Source organism: Larus michahellis, chromosome 10, assembly GCF_964199755.1.
Source record: "Larus michahellis chromosome 10, bLarMic1.1, whole genome shotgun sequence".
Lineage (NCBI taxonomy): Eukaryota > Metazoa > Chordata > Aves > Charadriiformes > Laridae > Larus > Larus michahellis.
The window spans coordinates 9689801-9707467 of NC_133905.1; the positions used below are offsets into that span (position 1 = coordinate 9689801).

The window sequence follows — 17667 nt, forward strand, 5'->3', positions numbered from 1 at the left end:
TTTCTAGGGACAATTTCACAGGCCATGCCATCGCCGAATGGGGAAATTGGAAAACTGCAGAATCGATTTGCAGACGTGAAGTTCTATTTTCTTTTATACCTCTTTCATCAGAGTCTCTATCATTCCTGTGTTGTGTAGCATTATTATCAACAGCGGCCTGGACACCACTGATAATTGTTAAACTAGGGCAAAGCTATGCCTTGCAAGTGAAAGCAAAACCACATAAGCAGCAGTCAGATGACACCGACTGGCACTATTCCTGCCTTTAAATTCATCTGCTTTAGAGCACTGGTAAGGTACCCATGCTACATTATTTCTGAGAGTTGAAGGGAAATGTATTTTTAAAATATTTAAATTGGGTTGGTTTGCATTTTTTTCTTAACAAAACTCAGCTAAAAGCTGCAAAGTTGTATTAGATCTATTTTGACTAAACCCAGAAACACACACTGGACTTCAGAATGCTTCCATTATTTGTTAATTCTTTTTTTATTAATTGTGTTTCACAAAGAAGAAAAAAAAAAAAACAACAAACCAAACACTAAACCAACTCTTCCGCAGCAAACTTCTGATGACTCAGTTACTAAGACTGAAACCAGTGGCTCATTGCTTCAGAAAACTGGAAAAGCTGGTGACTATCAGCCACTGCATCTCTGGGATGGAGAGAGAACCCTGCTTTGTGATATTAAAGGTCATTGGCAACAAAATGGTTGCTTGTCTGCTGGAGTCATTCAGTCGCTCTCTCTATAGGATTGCTACGGCTGATCGCACTGGCCACAGAATACTGAGGGTGCAAACACTGGAAAAACAAAAAAGGCTCCCAGAGTGACGAGCTTTCAGACTAAGTAGCTGATTATATGTTTTTCATTAAAGGTCACTTCAGCCTTCCGCCGCTCTGGGTCTTGCTGCCAGACGCTGCCATGCCCCGACCATGTCCTTGCGGCACTAGGATAGCTGCAGGCATTTTTTTCCCCTTTTCTGCTGGTTTTCCAGCAGCGTTCATGGTCTCCGCTCTCCCTGGCCTGCTGGGCAGACATCTTCAGGCTGACACCTCCACTCCCCTTCAGAAGGTGCAGGTCAGTGAGGACAGGAGAACGGCAGTGTAAGGCCTGGATAAAGGGATTTATTTATGCAGAGAAGCCATTTCTGCTGGGTACTCCAGAGGAACCTGCTCTGGGCCAAGGTGCTGAGGGCTGCCCGTATGCCCATGCCAGAGGGCCCCAAAATGGCGCCTGCTCCCTCAAGCGCCCGCCTCCCCGTTGCTAGGCGACGGGCAGAGCCCGCCTGCCCCCACCCCGGGCCGCCTCCTGAAAACTACAACTCCCAGGCAGTAACCCCGGGAAGAACTACAGCTCCCAGCATGCCCCGCGGCCGCGGCATCCCGCACTACGTTTCCCGGTAGGCGTCGGGGGCGCCGGCCAATCCGCGCGGCCTGTGTTGGTGGGTGCCAGGAGCGGGGTTGGCTTCCGCGGGAGTAAGAGGGCCGCGGAGAGGGAGCGGCGCAGGGGAAGCAGCGCCGGTGACATTTCCTTTCGGGCCGCCCCCCTCTCCCGCTGCCGGAGCGGGGCCCCGAGAATGGCAGCGTTAGGAGGTCGGTGAGGCCAGGCCACCAGGGCGGGGGAACGGGCTGAAGCGGGGGAGCGGCCTATGGGGTGGGGGTGCCTGGGGAGGGGTCGCTGCTGGGGGGGGGGTGTCTCTGTGGGGGCCACGTAGAGGAGGGGTGTCGGGGCTCCTCTGCGGAGGGGTGTCGGGGAGGATGCTCCATGGGGGGTGTCCGCGGGGAGCGCCCTGTGAGGGAGGGGTGCGTGGGGCCCCTCGGCCGAGGGGTGACCGGGAGCGGGCGGGCCCTGGAGGGCGGGGGTGCTTGGGTGAGGGGCCTGCAGTGTGGGGTGTCCCTTCCGGGTGGGGGGAGGCCATAGCAGAGGAGGGAGCCTGGGAGGTGTCTGCGGGGGATGGGGTCGGGGGGGTGTGGGGTAAGAGGACGCTGGAGTGAGGGCCTGTGTGGGGAGCCTACAAGAGAGCTGGAGAGGGACTTTTTACTAGAGCATGTAGTGATAAGATGAGGGGTAATGGCTTCAAACTGGAAGAGGATAGATTTGGATTAGATATCAGGAAGAATTTTTTCACCATGAGGGTGGTGAGGCACTGGCCCAGGTTGCCCAGGGAAGTTGTGGATACACCATCCTTGGAGGCGTTCAAGGCCAAGTTGGATGGGGCTTTGAGCAACCTGGTCTAGTGGGAGGTGTCCCTGCTAGGGGTGGGCAGGATGATCTTTAAGGTCCTTTCCAACCTAAGCTATTCTATGAGAGAGCAGTACCACATGAGGGGAGGTGTGCAGTGATACTGTGCTTTGTTAGAATTCAAGGAGAGTTTACTGTGAGGGACACCTCCATACAGTGATCTGTGTGAGGGGAGGTGAGACGAGACCTGGGGTTGTCCATTATCAAAGGCTTCTATGAAGGTGGATATGTGGGGAGTGGAGAAGGGAGGGATGTATGAGAAATTAACGTGGAGAGTATTTTTGGGTGAAGTCTGGGAGGAAGAATTAAAATTTTGAGGTGCAAGTGAGAGGAATATTAATAGAGGAAAAAGATGATTGGGGCGGGAGGGAGAAAATGAAGGTGGTGAATGTGAGTGTGAAAGTTTTATGGGGTGAAAGCTATAATGTGGACGGTGTCAAGAATTAAGTAGAAAAACTGTAATACAGGGGTGGATATCTGTGTCAGCACTGGAAGCTGCCTTGATCGCATGTGCTCATTACCCGAGTGACTGGCAGGGTCAGAGAAGAACTATTTTGCATCTTTTTCACTGTTAGAAAGTAAATGAAACTCTTCTGCAGTAGTAGCTACGTCAAAGTTTTCTTGTACATCCTAGGTAGGAAGCCTTGTAACCGATCTAGCAAAGTATTATTTACTTGGAATTTGCTCACTAGTGATTAACAGTTTCTAAACACGTACAAGTACAAATTCTCCCCTTCCCTAATGATTAGTTAGTTTTGAATATTGGAACTCAGTTACTGTGATAAACTCCCCTGTTGTAGATCTTAAGTATTTACTATTGTATTTGGAAAAGAAAGAAAAAAGTGTTTCGAAGAATTTTAGTAATAGTACTTTGAAGAGACACTGACAATTATTTGGCCGCAAGCCTGCAATGGGAAATGTGTGCCCAACAGCAGATCCCTACTGATTTATTTGTGACTGTGCTCAAAGCTGTGTCTGAATTCTGAGTAAGAGAAATTCTAACTGCTGTATATCACCACGAGTTAGAATTTAAGTCTCCTATTCATCATCAACATTGTTGTTCGCTGTCCTGTTTGCCCCTCTGTGTTGCCCAAAATTTGTTGGAAGCATTCTCTGTTGCAGTCAGCAGCTTTACCTGATTTGCAGCTCTTACCACCTAATGTTTTTCTTTTGAGCTCTCCTTTGTTGTCATTGCGTAAAAATTTTGTTGCTATTACGAAACAGGTTTTTGTGCTTGAGATATTGCTCAATTTTTGCTTTGGGATTTACTTCATTAGGCATATCACATGTTACTTGGAAGCATATGCTCTACTTCATATGTTTTCACAATGATATTCAAGCTCCTTCATACCTGAGTAATTTTAAATGGTAATTGTATTTTATTTGTAAAGAAAAACATGTAACCATATATGCAAATTTATGTGAATTTAGGTTTGTTGCCCAACATGCTTACTGTAGGGCTGTTTCTTCATGAGTCTATGCTATTAACCATCACTTGTGTAAGTTAGGAGCCAGTTCCTGTTTCAGTGTAAAGTTAAGTACGTACATACAGACTTGCGTAATGGTGATGTAGATTGGGAGCTTATTTTATTCTCCTGCATTCTTTGTATTTCCCATTTTATAAGTCAGTAAGCATTGTGATTCTTGACCTAGTCTCCCCAGTGATATGTAATAAATATGAACTATGATTTTTTTTTTCCTTAATATTAATGGATATAATTTTATAGGTTAATGGTAACCTACATGTACATTGGGAGAAGGAAAAAAATAATAATTGAGGTATCTTTAAATCTTTACTCACCCTTGAAAATGTTAGACCTGCCGTTGCTGGATGGTGATAGTGAGGAAATATAGAAGACTAATTTGTGCTAATTATTGTGGGGGATTTTGGTGTGTGTGGTTTTTTGGGGGATTGGTCTTTGTTTGGTTTTTTTGTTAAACGGTTTCAATTTTGCTTTGTAGAACCAAGTAAGTTTTCACAAACACTGAACGGAATTCCTTCTTCAAACACAGTCAGCAGTGGAATGGACCCCTTCCATGCTTGTAGTATTCTTCAACAGCTTAAAACCATGTATGATGAAGGACAACTGACAGATATTGTAGTGGAAGTGGATCATGGGAAAACATTCTCGTGTCATAGGAATGTTCTTGCTGCAATCAGTCCTTATTTCAGGTATGATAGTCCATTGTTCTAGTGGTGATCAAAAGCAGAACTATAACTTATTTTCATTAAATGAAAATTAAAAAAAATCACACCTATACTAGTATTCCATGTGACTGTCGATAATATAGTGCACCTCGTAAGTAAAGGTTATTGTTCTCTTAAAGTCGATGAATCATCAGTGTCTGTTTATCAAAGGAGAGTTTCATTGGAGAAAATGTCACATGATTTTTAAAAAAACAAATAAAACAAACAAAAATGTCTCAGATATTGAAGGCAACTTGGATACAGTAACTGCGTATTTGAACTACTTGTTTCCTTTTAAAGTTATATATTCTAGCATGTTAGAATGTGCATGTGAAATAACATGCTGAAAGTAGAGTGCAAAGACTTGAATAAGTCAAGAACTTTGCTTGTAAACTGAGTGAATTTTAATATGGGCTTAGTGAGATAATTAAGCGGGAAATTCCAGCTTGCCACTTTTGTTTCAGTAAGTCTAGAACTGATCTTAAATTTAGGTACTTAAACAGGACAGCATAACATCAGTGATAAATGTATTCTTGCTGATATAAGGGCAAACACATTGGGATTAACTGTACAATATAATTTCATTTCTTGTACCTGCAGTTAGAAGGTAATTACAAATAAACTGCTAAATGTTTTTCTTTTGTAGATCTATGTTCACTAGCGGCCTTACAGAGAGTACCCAGAAAGAAGTTCGTATAGTTGGTGTTGAAGCAGAGTCAATGCATTTAGTATTGAACTATGCATATACCTCCAGAGTAATGCTGACAGAGGCCAACGTTCAAGCTTTGTTCACTGCAGCTAGTATCTTCCAGATCCCTTCCATACAAGACCAGTGTGCTAAATATATGATCAGTCATTTGGACCCACAGAACTCCATTGGAGTGTTTATCTTTGCTGATCACTATGGTCATCAGGAACTCAAAGACAGATCACAAGACTACATTCGTAAAAAGTTTCTGAGTGTCACCAAAGAGCAAGAATTTCTTCAGTTGAGAAAAGACCAACTGATAAGTATACTCGACAGTGATGATTTAAATGTAGACAAAGAAGAACATGTTTATGACAGCATTATAAGGTGGTTTGAGCATGAACAAAATAAGAGAGAAGTGCACCTTCCAGAAATATTTGCCAAATGCATCCGTATGCCTCTGTTGGAAGAGACATTTTTAGAGAAAATCCCTCCCATGTTTGCACAGGCTATGGCCAAAAGCTGTGTACAAAAGGGACAAAATAGTGCCAATGGCTATACACAACGGCTTGGAATGACCGCTTCTGAAATGATCATATGCTTTGATGCTGCCCACAAACACTCAGGAAAGAAGCAAACAGTGCCTTGTTTAGATTCGGTCACAGGGAGAGTGTTTAAACTATGCAAGCCACCAAATGACTTGAGGGAGGTTGGAATTCTTGTATCTCCTGATAATGATATTTATATTGCGGGTGGTTACAGACCAAGCAGCAGCGAGGTCTCCATTGACCACAGAGCAGAGAGTGATTTTTGGATGTATGATCACTCTGGCAATAGGTGGATTCCGAAAGCTCCTTTGTTGCGAGCCAGAATAGGCTGCAAGTTGGTTCATTGCTGTGGTAAACTGTATGCAATAGGTGGTCGTGTTTATGAAGGAGATGGGCGAAACTCACTCAAGTCTGTGGAGTGTTATGACAGCCGAGAGAACTGTTGGACAGCTGTCTGTCCAATGCCAGTAGCAATGGAGTTTCATAGTGCTGTGGAATATAAGGATAACATCTATGTTTTACAGGGTAAGGTGGTTTGACTGACTCTGTGGTGTTTTATTGGAAGTGGGGGTTGTTCAGTCCAACTGTCTGCGCTCTCTTGAGTACCTTAGAAAACCCAAGTTTCCTGGATATTTAAAGAGTGACCTGGGACACTGGGGTGGGAGGAAAACTAGGGAGAGCAGTGGGCAAGGAAGAGTGAGGTTGCTGCTTGAGTTCTCGTGCCCTGGGAATATGTCACTAAGTTGTAGTATTCAGTTATTGCACAAATGGCAGTTTTAGTGCTGTTCAAAGTATTAAATTTTACTGTGAAAATTCTTTGTTAAAGCTTCTTTATCTGGGTGAAATGCACTAATGTTGAAGAAAAGATACTGTCCTATGAAAAATCACTTTGCATTTTATTTAGCTAAACCTGTGAAAATTACCGGTGTCTATATTGTTGGTGACTTGTCAAAGTCAAATAACTTCTGTAGGCCTTCGTTTCCTGCCCTACCCTGCTCTTTGAAGTCATTTTCATAACTAAGAAAGATGATCTCTTTCTAGTTCACTCTGTTTCTTTGGTCAGTAATTATAATAGTGCCTTTACATCCTTTCTTCCAGTAAATGATCAGACTTATTGGTGTATTAGATATTGATTCTTAAATGAATAAAAAGGATCATTATGGGAATGGATCAAATAATTTATTCTTACCTTTATTTTATTTACGGAGATCTTATATAAAATATGTATTTGTGTGTATGTATGAGCCATATAGAATGTATTTGTATGTGTGCATGAGCCATATAGCAGTCTACACTTAAAAGTGCTGAGGCTGGTCTGTGAGGCTGTAGTAAGAGTCATGAGAAGTGGAAAGAAAGGAGGAAGGGGTGTCTTGCTTATGTTTTGCTAAGGGCCACCTCTGTAACCACCTGCAGAAGTCAGGGTCTTAGATCCATACTGGCTCCTTTTTTGGGTCACTCTCCATACAAAGGTGGACTGCAGGAAAGGCACAGGATAGGGAATACTGTAAGGTCATTACCGGAAGAAGTCAGCCTGGTTTCTTGACTTTGCATTCCTGCCAGTTGGTAAGGTTGGTGGGCTTCCGCATGATTTGCAGAGAGTTTTCTTCTTTCGTTGTTTCTCTATCAGGTTTGACTCTTGTTGGTTGTGGCTTTAAATAATTCTGTTACACTGGCAAGTTCTCCCAATCTGTCTCTTCTATTGGGTCAGACATCAGCTTTAGATGATTAAAAAGGAATTCTGAAGGATATTTAACTTGATAGAGTATTTGTTCATGCTATAAATGTTTCTTAGAACTGCTAAAAAGTGGATTATTATTATAACCTATAGAATAAGAGTGCATCTTGTTTACAAATTTTAGCTGCACTAATTCTGTGCTTCGGTGATTTAAATGACAATTCAATGCTCACTTAAATAAGCAAGATGCTTCGCTGTGCTAACAAGCAAATTGCAAAAATTCGTGTTATGAGAAATAGGCAGCTTTTCTATTTGAGTGTGATAGATAAAACCTGCCTTGAGTTGCACTGAAGTAGTATAAAAAAGTTTACTTTCAGTAATTGTTCTAGAGAAAGCTCATAAATTTGAAGCAGACAATAAGGATTGATGAGAGTATTAAAATGCCAATGGAACACGAGCGTCAGTCATAGGAGATTACACTGTAGAACAAAAATGAATAATCAAAAAATGTATTCTCTGTAAGACTTAATCTCTTCAGCTATGTTCCACCCATCTTACTGTATTATTTCTGTATTCTTTGTTATACTTGAGGTGCTCGGTTACACAGCAGCTTGGTTAAAATTCTTAAAATAGCCATGTGAAATTATATATGGTTTGAATTACGCTAATATTTGGCAAATGTTAGGTGTTTCTTCCCCCCATCTTTACAAAAAACGTCACCAAGTTTGCAGAGCATAAGCTTTCAGTGATCTGAACTTCCATTATCTACAGTGTGTAGATGCTGCTCTGTGCAGTCAACAGAAGTGTTTTATAATCTAATCGCAAAACTAAATGATGAATCAGTAATTTCATGCAAGTATTCACCTGGCATCCTTTTAAGAAAATCAGCCTAAATGTGTAATCCAGCCACCTGATACAAGTAGCTTCAAAATCTGTGTGTAGTAGAGACACAACTATATGCTCAGATTTAACAGCTTTCAAGCACTGAATTCTGAGACTCCAAGCCCATAGATGACACATTGTGAAGATGTTGAACGAAACAAATCCTTCAGTTATTTCAAGACTGGAATCTTGAAAGGTTTTGTCCCAAATTATTAAGCATGGTTTAGTAGTAGTAAAGGATAGCTAGGAAATACATAGAACACTGTGTTTCTGATATGCTTCAAATCCCCTCTTCTTCAGCTGGAATAGAAACTCAAAGTAGTTTTTACTCATGCTATTAGTATTTTTGTAAGGCACTTAGAAGAAGGCAGGTGATGGTGCTAGGTGTTTTGTTATGGGATCAAGGCTTTTAAAAATTGGTAGACCATTTCTATCTGTGCAAGAACGTAGCTGAAAGCTTAGTAGCTGCAGAATTGCTGTTCTGGAAATGAAGGATAAGTTATGTTTTATTTTTCCTCTCTCTTTTCAGGGGAATTTTTTCTCTGCTATGATCCTCAGAAGGATTACTGGGGATTTTTGACCCCAATGACTGTGCCTAGAATCCAAGGCTTGGCAACTGTATACAATGACTCCATCTACTACATAGCTGGAACCTGTGGAAACCATCAACGTATGTTTACCGTAGAGGCCTATGACATTGAACAAAATAAGTGGACTCGAAAAAAAGACTTCCCATGTGATCAGTCCATTAATCCGTATATAAAACTTGTACTCCTCAAAAATAAACTCCATCTGTTTGTCAGAGCTACTCAAGTCACTGTTGAAGAGCACGTTTTCAGAACCAGCAGGAAGAATTCACTCTACCAGTATGATGAGGTTACTGACCAATGGCAAAAAGTATATGAGACTCCAGATAGGCTCTGGGATTTAGGCCGGCATTTTGAATGTGTTGTTGCTAAATTGTATCCGCAGTGTCTTCAGAAAGTTATTTAATTTTTTTTTTTTCAGTAACAGGCCTTAGTGGTTTCAGTGGTGATCTGATGCTAGAGAAAACATGTCTTAAAAGAAAACAAAGAAATTCTGTCAGTATTTATTGTAAGCTGAAACAGACAGTTTTTTTGTCTATGGGGATGGGTGCTCTTTAAAGGTTGCAGTCTGGGAAGGGAATTACTGGTTCAGTTTCATATTTACTGATATTTTCCTGGGAAATGAGAAGGAGGTTACAAAGTGCAATTATCAGCATTTTTTTTCTGGTAAACACTTAATCATGTCATGTACGAGAGGGGTGTTTTTGTGGTAACAGCAAATTAAGTGGAAGAGCCAGGATAACTATGCACTACAGTGAAAGAAAATCTAGCATTAATAGCTAAGGATGTCCAAGATGTTTTGAAGTGACTTTTCTTTTTTTCTCTTTTTTTTTTTTAAATACGGGTAAAATTTGAGGCAATATCACTAAGTTTGGATTGTTTTTTTTTTTAATTTTAGATTGAAAGTACATAGAAGAATAGTAGATCCTGATTCGTAGTGATCTTGTGCTGTTTTTGAAGTCTGATAAGATGTTTGTGATGTTGTTTGTGCACTACAATTTGGGAGAAAAACTCAAGTCAGAATTGGAGCATGGAGTACCTTTGCCCCGGACAGAGGCCTGTTCAGATTACTGTACCACTTCCTGTCTGTGGATTTTTGTTAAAATTGAGCTTACTGATAAGGGGGGAGGGGGGAAATCCCAACGCCTATTTTCTGCCACATAGATGTAGTGCTGTAAAAACACTTATTTTTGTTTAACACTGCTTAAAACCTCTTTTTTTTTTTTTTTTTTTCATCCCATAAAGGGCTTTAACCCAAAAGTTGATGGTGCTAGTACGTTTTTTAATACTTGTTTGTCTGAAATGGGCTAGCCTTACGCTACTGTTTAAGACAGCCTGTTATTTTTCATGGAGTGTGTGTCTGTATTCAGGCCCTGTCCTGTCATCATATTGTCTTTTTTAACATAACATTTTTACTGCAGTGGTGTTCTTGCACAGAATGGTGACAGGATATGGCCTTAATAATAGTGATTTATTTTTTTTTCTTTTTGTGTGGAGTGTTCATTCTGTCTCCACTAAAGTACAGTGCTATGTGCAGAGTTGGCATGTGCTCTAGTAATTTGGAAAAGTGTGGCTTAACTTTACAAGTTGTTTTTCTTTTCTCCCCACAATCAACCCCTCAAATACCTTCTGTTTCATTCTGATCTATAATGTGAAAATTTGCACTACTGAGCTGTCTTCATTATCCAGTGTATTAAAGAAAAATTGACAACAAGTGTCCGTGGCTTAAATAATCTTAGATGCAAATATAGAATATGGATCCCATATTTTGCAACACTTTTCTCTATGTATTGAACATTTAACTTATTTTTAAGAAGTAGATAAGTTTAAAGTTCAGCCTCTGCTTCAGTAGTGAAAACTGTATTTAAAAGGGAAAAGATGAATCCTAAAACTCGTATCAGCTGTAATTGGCTGGGTTTCATTCGTTACAGCTCTAATTTTTGCAGAGGTGCGAGTGTGTTATCTTACTCTTCCCTATTTTCTCAAATTGACCTAAGTAAACCAGTTAACTTGAAATGGCAGTGGCCATCACTGGCTGTAAGTGCTTACCATTATCTGGCTTAACAGCTGATATTTCAGTAAGCCAAATATTTAGCTCATTGTTTATCCCCCTGGCATGGCTGAGGATTTGGATAATGTTTGTTTACTATGTGGTCTTACTGTTCCCAAATGGAATCTTTCTAATACATGAAAATACTCGCCTGGTTCTATTTCTTAATTCTTGCACAAAATGTTTAAAAGGCAAAAACAAACAAAAAACTGTGAAATTAAAAGGAAAAAAAAAAATGCCTCTTTGCATCACATACCTCATCTTCCAGAGATTCACCAAACTGCTTCTTTCAAATGCGAGCGCCTGAAGTTTTTTTTCGGAAGTTGAAGTTGACAATTCTTGCTAAGACTGCGTTTTTCCAACAGTGTTGAGGTGTGTTGTTTCTTTGTTTAGTTTTCTTCTGGATACCGTTTTTTATATATATATCCATAGCCAAGAAAAAGAGGGTTTTTTTTTTTTAAAAGTACAACTAATTTCATTTAAAAAATTATCCTTAGTCCTTGGCTAGCTCTCTTTGCGCTGTTGTAGGCCTCTAGCTGCAAGCTTTCTGAAGCACCCTCCCTAACAGTGTTGCATTTGTGTGTAAAATCATTTTTTTTTTTTTGGCAAAGTGTTATGTAACTTTTATCTTGGTTTTTTGTTGTTTTGGTTTTTTTTTTTTTAAGCTTGGTTGGATATTTACAAGACTTCTTGCTGCTTTTTGACAATCTTCTATATTTATTTAGTAGAACAAATTTCAATATATTACTTGAAACTATGAAATAGAATTGAGTTAGCAATTGACTGGTCATGTGATGTATAGAAGTACAATATGCTGTGGTTAATCTGCAGTAGGTTTGTTAATTTTGTTTATCTGCACTAAAGTACGAAGATCTCCATTCTGTTTAACCATTCAAACCGAGGGTGTGATCCAAGTCTGTAATATGTTTAAAAGCTAAATCCTGGAACTTGCTGTGGGAGTAGAATATACTAAATCTTGTGCATGAGGAGTTTGTTGAGACAGTAATGTAGCTGTGACATTTTGCCAGTTCTTAAATGCTTCTACGTTTTGCTGAAAGTCAGATTCCTGGTAAAGTTTTGCTTTAGAGTCAGGCTTAAGTAAACTTGCACAGCACAAAAAAAAAAAAAAAATAATGCACCAAAGGTACTGATAATATTTAAACAGTAATCTGTACATTTTCCCCACTTGGTATTTTTTCTGCATTCATTTATTTCCCTTTATTAAATGAATTTCTAGCATTGTAAGGACTTACATGAGTGTAAATCTCTTCCAAAATGATTAGTTACTTTAGAAGGAAACATTTTGTAATTTCCACTTGATTCCATCAGTAAAATTTAAATAACTGAAAGCAGTTTTGGTGCACCAAACATGCAGTGTGTGTATGTTCTACAAGAAATCGAAGAGCTCCCTGTCCATAAGGCTGTTTAGAAATGGCATCCAACATTCAGTGCTCAGGTATGTTAGTAAGAAGTACTGTAGTCCTCTGAGGGCAAATGTGTGGATTTTTAAACATTTTGCCATAATTGCACAATTTTGCATTTTTACTTAATGTCATGTTATGTTTCTTAAAATAAACCTATTGTTGAAATACAGTGGAGTTCAACTGGCTTTGTGATATATCTCCTGCATGCGTTTTAGTAGAGTAAGTTTTGAAACTTTACCCAATGATACAACTTTTTGATGCTTGTTGAGTTTTTCTGTGTCTGCACTTGTGTGTCTCAACTGTATGTAATGTCACACGTGTTTGTTGTTTTGGTTTTTTAAGGCAGAGCTACACTGTTGTTTGAGGTGGAAGGTGCTTTATTCTGCTTTTTTTGTCTCATTCCTTGTAGCTCTTCAGGTCTAACTTCTTGTTTGCTTACACACAGGTGACATTGTCTTTCCCCTTCCCTTCCTCCCCACCTTTGGCTGGAGCTGACATGCCAGCAGGAACGTCAAGTAGGGTTTTCCAGTCTGATAATACTGTACATTGGAAAACCCTGAAACACTTCATACTGAATTTCCCAGAATCCTTTACTTAGTAGGGAAGTTACTTCCCAGGGAGTAAAGGGGACGGAAAGAGCACAATGATGTTGGTTGCAAAGGGGACTGCTGCAGAGCTGAGAACGAAAGGCCTCCTCTCCCCAAGCTGTTTAGGCAGAACTCCAGCATTACGTGTGGCTTCTGATGTAGCGACGGTGCTTAGCGCATCTGCTTGTAAATTATACTTTTTATTCAAGAACCTTTTTTCCCTTTCAGGGACTGTCTTAATGAGTGATGCTCATTCGAGTGAGTTTAGCGGAGATGCTATGTCATCACAGCCTGGGAAAACAACACGAAGTTCTCTTGGTTGGGAAAGCACTCCTATTGTCCGGTTCTCGCGGGCGTTATTTCCACCCTCCCCACCCCCTCAGCCCAGGTGTGATTTGAAGACTGCTCACCTGGCAGTCTGGTTACAGCAGAAACATTTCAGGAGTCTGGGCCAGTGGTGGTTGTGTACGTTCAGATGAACCTCCACCACGTATGATCAATAAGCCAGGCTGGGCTGGCTGCATGGGCCGTCTGTGCAGCAGGCTGATGTGGCAGACCTCTCGTGAGCTGTGCGCTGTGGAACCCACCTTTCTGGAGACCTACATGATGGTGCTAACCTTGGGTGAGCTCGTGCTGGCAGATCCATGCTCCTGGTCACCAGCTCAGGATGGCACACTCCCTCCAGTCAGACTGAATGGCAGCCTGCAGCTCTCCAGTTACAGCACCCCAGGGACCCAGGCTCTTGGTGTAATCACCACTTTATTTTGCGTGATCATGGCATTGTTCTTCACATAGTTGAGCTCCTTTCCTCCAACTACGACAATGTGTACTGGACAATCCCGATATCTTTTCTGTTTGCAGCCTTCATGGGAAGACGTCTCCAGAGAAATTAGCCAGCAGAGCAAGGGCACTGTGTGCCTTCCTGCGTTCCTGCCCACATCTGCAATTGATTTGTTAAAAGCCAGGGATGTGTCCCCTTGACGTAACAGAAAAAGCGATGAAGCAAGCGCAGAGGAGGTAGGCGTGCTGTTTAACTTATTTTAATGGGCTGAATAAATCAGCACCACACACTAAACTATACAAGTTCTCTACTTGCTTCCACATTTGAGGACTCAGCTGGGGCCATGAAATACTAATGGCCGCTGTTAGGCAGACAGGTCTAACTACGTTTGGCTGTACTTTCATGCTGTCTCTGGAGTTTGCTAATAAAATAGTGACTGAGAGTCCAAATTGTCCATCCCCAGCGTGGAGTTTGCAGCTGTAGTTACCAAATACTTGAATGGCAAAAGCATCCTATCCTGAGTCTCCCTGTCTGCTGTCTCCTTTGTCTGGAGCACCTTTGCTCTGTCCAAAACTCTAAGAACTTATGAGGGAAGATCCTCTAGTGCCATGTTATGGTTTTGCAACATGCTAGTATGTAATGAACTGTTGGGACTTAAAGAAATCCAGAAAGAGCTGAAGCTGACAAGAACAAAAAAAAAAGAGAGATCTCCCTCTGTGATCCCCAAGGGAAAAAGTTATATCAAAGCAAAATAACAAGAGACTGCAAGAAATAGATAACCAAATTGCATCAGCTTCCTGGGGACAGATCAAATTAACTTGAGGTCCGCAGTTTGGATAAAAAGCTTCAGAAGTTAACTGGAATTATCTCCTTATAAGGCTTTTTTTTTTTTTTTTTTTACTGGAGGGGAAAAGAAGCTGAACTGAGCAGATGTAGCAGAAGCCTCAGTGAGCGCCTCACTCTTCAGACACATCTGAATGGTTCTTGTGCTTTGCTGCAGTGCTCGTGGCTCCTTCAAAAAGATACCAGTGTATCTATGAGTTCAGTAGTAGCTGTTATCTGGTTTATAAAATATGTTTATGGAGATGTCTGCAAACTTTCAGCCAAATCATCGAGGTCATATCTAGAAGGTGCTCTGAGTTTGTGATAGCCAGGGTGAGGGACCAGAGCCACAACTGGGACAGGAGTAGTTTGACCATGTTCATTGATTCTCCAGTTTCTCTTTTGCTCTCATGGCAAAAAAAATAGATGAATTAATTGGCCCCCAGTGCCCCAAATTTCCTAGTAGCTCTTGTGAAATCCTCTTAATGAAATCCTCACTTTATAATGTGAAATAATGCATAGCAATGGGTGAGAAAACTTTGGACGGTCGAGTTAACCTATTCCAGTACGAGGAGGGCTAACAGCTAACTGAGGGACCAGTTTTGTCACGGTTTTGCAAATGATTATACCGGCTAAGTGTCAAAGAGGACTTTCCTTCTTTGGATACTAAAGAAAATTCTGATGTATTTTTTGAAGAGAGAAATAGACGGGCGCTTGAAGAGACTGTTTCTATCCTGGGAGGGGGGATGGTGGTGTAATTCTTTTCTGGCCATGTGTTTTTCCTTTCAGGCATCCTTTGGGAAGAAAGGCATGTTATTTTGGAAGAATTTGCTGCAGGAATGGAACACACATACCCACCTCAAAACAAAGTAGCATTACTTAAATGAAATAATCCACCAGGTTTGTTCCGTGGCAGCCCACCGCCACAAATCCGTGCTCTGCAGCCCCAAAGCTGCAAAGAAATCCACCCACGTATGCTGTGGGCAGGGAGCTGTCTTGCAGTTGGACACTCGTGCAGTCAATAGGTGGAGAAATAACCACCCAGCTGTTGCTTTCTCCTTATCTCTTTGCAACATGTACTCCCCCCTCTGCCTCTTGAAGGGGCAAGGCTCAGACCAGCAAAGCTCAAACCTCTCCCCTTTCTTCACATCTACTTATGGTCCCATGTGCCCCACTGCTGATTTACGTGTTTCTGTACTTTACGCAAATAATAATGCAAATATCCACTGTAAGAGGCAGGTATTTATTAACTTTAGGCAAGTTTACATGATCAAGCTACAGTTTAATAAGTTATTTCAGGAGCAGCAAAACTAACTGAATTCTAATGTATCTCTCCATAGCGGATTTTCTGAAGCATAGCGAAGGTCAGCTTTCCCTTACAGGAGGCAGCAGTGGGATCTCTTTCCTTTTTAGGCACCTCATTGCACACAAAACCTGGACAGACTCTTTGCATCTTTGAAAGCCTTGTCCATCTGCAAAATGTAATTTAAATGAGACACTATCTCAGAGGTTGAGGTGTGTGTGGTAGCAGATAGTGATTGAGCATATGTACAAAACCCTAAATACTGTGTTTCCTCTTGGAAAGAAATGCTAAAAATCTCCACTTGGAGAACGTTTGGCTGGATTTGGCTATTTTAATGGCTGGGCACCTTCCTGCATGTCATAAGCTTTGAGGAAAGAAGGCAGAGATCTGAAGAGGAACAAAAGGGAAATAGATAAAGCATGATGCCCAGCTCTTTAGAGTACGGCAGTGATGGTGAGGCCTTCCCAGCGTAGAAGGACCGTTGCTGCATGCAGTTCTATAAAAGCGGCTCACAGGTTTCTCCTACATCCCACCGCTTTCTGCGGCTGCGGACCAGGACGTAGCCTGGCCCCAGAGGCACAGCAGGTTAGCGGGACGGGAGGCTGTGTGCCCTGACAGCCTCAGTTACCGGCTTTTAAGCATGCGGTCTGACCCGTTAAAAATACGGTATGTGCTTATTTAGATCTCTAAGTGTCACTGAGTACTAGCAATGATAACATACCTGTAAAACATCAACTAAAACAGTACCAAATAAACCCATTTAAAGGAATGCTCTCTGTGTCCTTGTGTCTCGTTAGACCTGCACATGACCTTTCTTGTCAGAAAGCTGGCAACATCCCATCCAAATGTAAGTAGTTTGAACTGTATGCTTCGTTTTGCTAACGTTTGATTCTCTTTTTTTTTTTTTTTAATGATACAGATATAGTTTTTGGTTATCTGTAAACTCAATTTTAAATTTCATTAGATAGATTGATTAATTTGAAGTCAAGATGGTGTGTGATACATCAGCTGCAGAAAAATACCTTCCAGTTTGATTCTGTTCATATTTCTTCAGTAACAGATCTCTTCAAACATCCTGAAAAATAATTCAGGGGCAGGAGTATTTGGTGAACATCAAATTAATCTTCTCCCACAGCCAACAAATGGAAGTGAAGCACTTAAATTGTATTTACTCTGCAAACTTGCCTTTTGCTTTTATTTAAACAAAAGAAATAAAAGATATACTACATTTTATATCAAAACTAGTATATAGAGAGCAAGTCTTAAGAAGATAGAGCAATCTGATTAGTCATTCAAATTTCAATTTTTCATAGGCCAATAAAATAGTAAAGGAGAACTTCTGCTGCTCTTGTCCATCTCAACCATCAATGGAGGTGACCAAGGCTTTCCAAATGCGGTCTCGATAGTTTGAATTGCTATTGCATCCGCAGTGCATAAAAATGGTCACAGCCCAATAACTATCAGCAGAAAACCTTTATAATTTAGGCAATTGCTATTAAGAGAGAGGTGGAAGGAAGGACAATATAATATAACAAAGTCTACGATGGCTCAGAGCCAAGGGAACTGTCAAGTGTCTGCAAGCAAAGGAGAAAGCACATTTTTTGGAAGAAAAAGGCCAGCAGTGTAGAAGCTACTTAATTATAAAAGTCTAAAGGAATTTCACCTTCTGCAATGCCATTAAGTTTTTACAATAACATTATTCCTAAAGGTGTAGTTTTGAAAGAAATGACTCCCGTGAACTCTAGGTCTGGTGTGACGGCAGCCTCTTCAGTAGGCAGCTTCTGATGACCCCCTGTGGGACAGAGCACAGAGGACCATGTGAATCTCGAACAATCTGTAATGAAGTCTCATAGCACCTATAGCTGCATTTAAGGATCTCTTCCTTTTAGAAGACA

The 17667-nt window shown here is 41.0% G+C and overlaps 1 protein-coding gene across 1 annotated transcript; it reads left to right on the plus strand.

Moving 5' to 3' along the window:
- Window positions 1-1222: 1222 nt before the first annotated feature.
- On the plus strand, window positions 1223-11964 carry KBTBD8 (kelch repeat and BTB domain containing 8). Its single transcript, XM_074602834.1, is given in 5 exon segments — window positions 1223-1373; window positions 1376-1588; window positions 4200-4410; window positions 5072-6186; window positions 8748-11964. Coding segments are annotated over 5 exon segments (2154 nt in total). The 3' UTR covers window positions 9212-11964.
- Window positions 11965-17667: the final 5703 nt, after the last annotated feature.